The sequence below is a fragment of the Apis mellifera genome, linkage group LG12 (genome assembly GCF_003254395.2).
Source record: "Apis mellifera strain DH4 linkage group LG12, Amel_HAv3.1, whole genome shotgun sequence".
Classification (NCBI taxonomy): Eukaryota; Metazoa; Arthropoda; class Insecta; order Hymenoptera; family Apidae; genus Apis; species Apis mellifera.
In genome coordinates, this window is record NC_037649.1 from 3281524 (window position 1) to 3286928 (window position 5405).

The 5405-nt window shown below is 20.9% G+C and overlaps 1 protein-coding gene across 1 annotated transcript; it reads right to left on the bottom strand.

Annotated features, from left to right (window-relative positions):
- Positions 1 to 400: 400 nt before the first annotated feature.
- Positions 401 to 4340, bottom strand: LOC552642 (DNA replication licensing factor Mcm3). Its single transcript, XM_625017.6, has 11 exons — positions 4269 to 4340; positions 4032 to 4144; positions 3722 to 3924; positions 3508 to 3638; positions 3172 to 3410; positions 2826 to 3068; positions 1982 to 2345; positions 1602 to 1906; positions 1376 to 1526; positions 808 to 1238; positions 401 to 690 (listed from the first exon to the last, which is right to left on the bottom strand). The coding sequence occupies exons 1-11, from the start codon at positions 4338 to 4340 to the stop codon at positions 492 to 494; spliced, it is 2451 nt and encodes an 816-aa protein (XP_625020.3). The 3' UTR covers positions 401 to 491.
- Positions 4341 to 5405: the final 1065 nt, after the last annotated feature.

Here is a 5405-nt window from a genome sequence, read left to right on the forward strand (position 1 = left end):
TATTATAATTGTACGAAATTAAATACCAAATAATAAGATTATTTTCTGATAATTTGGTTATATATTATAATTATAAAAATACTATATATTCAAAATAATAAAAAGTTGTGAAAGCAGCTATTACAATTATATAAAAATAATGACATTACAAATTTAGTGTGTGTGTGTGTGTGTGTATATATATACACACTAATGTTAGTTATAAATATGTAAATATATAAGAAATAAAAAATTTTAATAAAATAATTAAATTATTTCCTATGATATAGCTATTTTATTTTGGATAAAAATAAATATCAAATATTATTTTTATAAATTATAAATTAAAAAAAATATATATATAATATATTTATAATATATATTTATAACACTTATAATATAAATAAAAACTTTAAAAATATTATTTAATTGAAATATAGATATTTATTAAAACATTAATGAATCATTTTTACAATTTTGTAAAAAATATAAAATAATGTATAAAATATGTTTTACATAAGAAAAATATTATCATCTGCAACCATAATTTGATTTGCATCAGACATTTTATTAATTGCAGCAGTAATTTCATTAGATGTAAATTCTTGACTTTGTTGATTATTTATATATTCATGTACTCTAGATAATGGAAGTGATTGTGCTCTTTGTTGTTGAAATAATTTATAAAGAAGTGTTCTAAAAACTTTCAATCTAAAATTATAGAATATGTATATAATATTATATGTATATATATATGTATGTATATATATATATAATATTGAGATATTTTTTGAGAATAATAAAAAATTAAAAATAATTTAAACATACCTTTCTTCATTAATGATAGTAAGAGTTTCTGGTAATATAATACAATCAGAATCAAGTGCTGATGATTGATTTGAACTTGAATCAGTTGTTTTCATTTGTGATCTAGTAACTCTTTTTGCAGCTTCATCAATATAACTGTCATCATCACTTTCAAAATTATATGGATCTTGATCTTGTAAAGTTTCTTTCGCTTTTTTTGCACGTTTTTTCTTTTTTTCATTTTGATTTTCTCCATCTGTACTTTCTTCACTGTCATTTCGTCTCCGTTTCTTCTTTTCTTTTTCCAATACTCGTTTAAAATAGGCAAACTCTACTAATTCTATCGCTGCATGTGCATCTTCTGCGGTAACATTTTTTGATAAACGAGCTTTTGCATGTGCGGTAGATAATCGAATCAGTGTTTCTAAAGTACGAGCTGTTACAGGTTGAGTCTAATATAAAATAATAAAAAATTAATGAAATAATGAATAAATAAAAATTTCTATTAAATATTATAATAAATAATAATATGTAAGATAATAATATGTAAGATAAAATAATAATAAGAAAAATAAGAAAAATTATTTACTCTTGCTGTATCAGAATCTATTGATTCTTCTGATCGTAATTTTGAATATTCAGCAGCAATTACTTCACTAGCTTCTTCTGTGAGCTTTGGTTTCATACAACGAGCTATATGAATATATTTTCTCATAAAGTTTATAGTTAAAATTTGATCACTAGAAATACATTATTATTATACAAAGAATTGTTATAAATTTAAATTTATAAATAGAAATCATTATTAAATATACCTCTTAGATTGCAATAATCCATGCAGTAAGGGATCATATTTCTGATAAATTTGAGTTTCTGTTTCTTCAAAAAGAATTTGATCTGGATTTTTTGTAGTTAATATATCTATTTTACTACCTAGAGATAATGCTTCTCCATCCTGTTCTTTTGAATTTCTATATCTATGCATTCTAACAACGTGTTCACTGATCATTTGATCTTGTTCAGAATCTACAATATCTAACATGACAAATAATAAATCGAAACGAGAAAGTAATGAATCTTGGAGACCAATATTTTCCATCGGCGTTTTATATTGATCATACTAAAAAAAAAAAATATTAATATAAACAAAAATATGTTAATGTACATTTAATTTATTAATTAATATAAAATTTACTCTTCCATAAACTGGATTTGCAGCTGCCAATACTGAACATCGTGCATTTAAGCTAGCATGTATTCCTGCTTTAGCAATTGTTACTTTTCCTTGTTCCATTACTTCATGGATAGCTGTTCTGTCAATATCTGACATTTTATCAAACTCATCTATACAAATAATTCCACGATCTGCTAATACCATAGCTCCAGCTTCAAGTCGACGCTCTCCTGTTTCATTGTCTATAGTAACAGCAGCTGTTAAACCCACACCAGATGATCCTCTACCAGTAGTTGGTATTGCTCTCGGAGCAGTACATAAAACATAACGCAAAAGTTGTGATTTTGCAACAGATGGATCACCAATAAGCAAAACATTAATGTCTCTACAAATTAAATTAGCAATTCAAATTAATAATTACATTTCAATTTCTTTAAATAAAATTTATTATAGAGAATATTAATATACTCATAAGATTTGAAGGAAAAGAGAGAAAATGGATAAATACCAAAACAAATACAAAAGTTGATATAATATCAGTTGAAATTTACTTATTAAATATATATATTAAATTTATTAAATAATAATTATTTAAAATATACGTTAAAACGAATCGCGAATCGAGATGGAGATAGAATAAAATAGTTCTATTCTCATTATATTATTTTACTATTTTTCACTTTACTTCATTTAATGTGAATTTAAATTATTAATAATTTAATAAATAAGATTTTTATATTATTTCAATGTTTTGTTTTGATCTTTATAATAAATCTTTAAAAAATATCTCATGAATATATTAACATCCTATATATTTTATATATATATATATATATATATATACATATAGTTTAAAATATTTTACCCTCTTAATCTTGTACCATTAGGTAATAATTTCTCAACACCACCAAGTAATAAACATAAAATTGCTTTTTTTACATAATCATGTCCATGAATAGAAGGTGCTAATGATATACTGAGTAATTCAAAAATATTTTTACATGGATTATTTTTTGCAAGTTTTTTACACATAGCAACATCATCATGTGAAATAGATAGATTAGCTTCTTTGCTTAATTGCATAATATTGTTAGCAATTAAAATCGTTCTATAAAAAATAGTTTTATATATCTCAATATTATTTTAAAAATTTATTATAATATATCAAATGTATTTATTATATTATATAATATCAATATAAATCAATATACTTAAAAGTTCCTGTTGTATATCCTCCTTGTTTACCAGGTAAACATCTGAAACTCCCAACAATCTGAACTCTATCTCCAGGTTTACAGAGATCTACTAAATCATTATCGCATATCACATCTATACTTCTTGGTAACTGACCAGTTGGTGCTTTCTCTGGCATTTCTTGAATAGTCAATGTTTGATGATCTTTATATGTAGAAAGGCCAAATTCTGTTTCTAATGGATTACCATCTTCATCCTATTTAAAAAATGTTAGAAATATATGCAAAATATATTTTTTTACTTTTAAATTATATATAAAAACATATATAAAAAATAAATAAATTAGAAATTACTGTAGTTGGGTATACAGCAGATTGTGGAAATGCTTCAAAAGATGTAAAATCAGAATAAGTTCTTTCCATTACTGTTTTTGTAACACTACAATAATGGACACTTCTTACAACCTTTGGACGTACCAAGGAACCTTATAAAATTCAAAAAAATCTAACTTCAGGATCAAAATAATAAAATTCATATATAAAATTTATATAAAAAATTTTAACTTACATTTTGTAACTATACCTTCTACACATACTAAGTTACCTAAAAAATTTGATGTAAGAGTTCTTGGTGTAACATGTTTGTTTCCAAAGCTTCCTTCAAATGCTATAAAAAGATCTTCTTTTACATAATTTGCATCAATATTTGTAACAAATTGTTTCAATGCATTTTGAAAAGCTTGATGTTCTTCGAAAGAATTATTTAATAGACTATAAAATAAATTGAAATGAAATTAATGTTTTATGAAAATATATTTTTCTTATTATAAAAATAATATAATTAAGCTAAAAATAAATAAATTAAATGTATAATGTACTTTGCTGCACGAGCAGGATTCTTTTTTCGTAAATCGTTAACATTTATATATAATCTGCGATTGCCTTCTTCAATCATATTTTTAACAAGTGTAGTATAAATACCTTGGTCCTCCTAAGAAATAATAAAAATTTAAATAATATAAAAATAATTTTATATTATTATAATACATATAATAATTATACATATAATAATTATATTATTATTAATACTACTAATATATAATAAATTTACATACCATATCATCTAAAAAATCTACATATTCTCTTTGTATTTCTTCCAATCTTTGATCTCGATCAATAATATCCATTGTTATATTAATTTTATTATTTTAATATTTAAAAATATTTAATAAATATAAAATTTAAGATATATATATACTAGCTGATAAATAACACGTTTTCATAACAGTTTACGCGGGAATGTAAAAATTATGTCATTTTTGAATCGATATATTTTAAAAAATCGATGTTTTCATATTTCGATACAAATTTGTATACTTTCCAGTAAATGTCAGTGTAAATTCTAAAATTATAATTATATTTACAATTATTCAATTATTTCATTAAAAAGTTCATAGTTTAATAAAAAGTTTAATAAAAAAAGAAAAAAAAATAATCAAGTTTTGCACGAGAGAATAAATATATTTTTGGAGATGCTTTTTAACCTAACTTTGTATAATATATTGCAGAAAAACTATCATTATGTATCATATAATAAAATATATATAGAATCTTCAGAGTGATTTTAGACATTAAACATTGATATATTGATATATCATAATAAAAATTGATATCATAATGTTAACTAAAACTTATTTTTCAAATTATGAATTATTTAATTTTGTATTGAAAATATTTATATATAAATAATTATTAATCATCAAGATTTATAAGAAATATAATAATATTTAATTAAATATTATTAATATAATAATATAATTAAATATGATCTTCACTGATTTTAATGAAATTTGATAAAATTATAATTTTATACATGAAGTAAACAACATAAAAAAATATTTTTAATTTACAAATATTTAACAAATTATAAAGAAAATATTAAAATTTGAGAAAAATCTAAACTTAAGTTTTTTAATATGTATCAAAAAAATAACTAGGTTGTTAATGAAATAATCCAAAAAATTAATATATTAACAATTTTTTTTCAATATATTAAGAATTAAAAATAAAAAATTTAATATTATAAATTTATATAAATTTATATAATAATTCTTAATATATTGAAACTATTTAAATAAAAAGACAGTACCACATTATATATTAATATATAATATAATATAATATTAATATATATAATATATTAATATATAATTATTATATAATAATAAAATAAAAAACTATTAAAATATTGA

What these genes read in the sequence shown, in the direction of transcription:
- LOC552642 (XM_625017.6), bottom strand. Translation starts at nt 4,340, where the DNA reads ATGGATATTATTGATCGAGATCAAAGATTGGAAGAAATACAAAGAGAA. An exon ending in AATCCTGCTCGTGCAGCAAA is followed by an intron (nt 3,925 to 4,031) that starts GTACATTATACA and finishes TTTATTTTATAG; the next exon opens with TCTATTAAATAATTCTTTCG. An exon ending in AATGGTACAAGATTAAGAGG is followed by an intron (nt 2,346 to 2,825) that starts GTAAAATATTTT and finishes TTTAATTTGTAG; the next exon opens with AGACATTAATGTTTTGCTTA.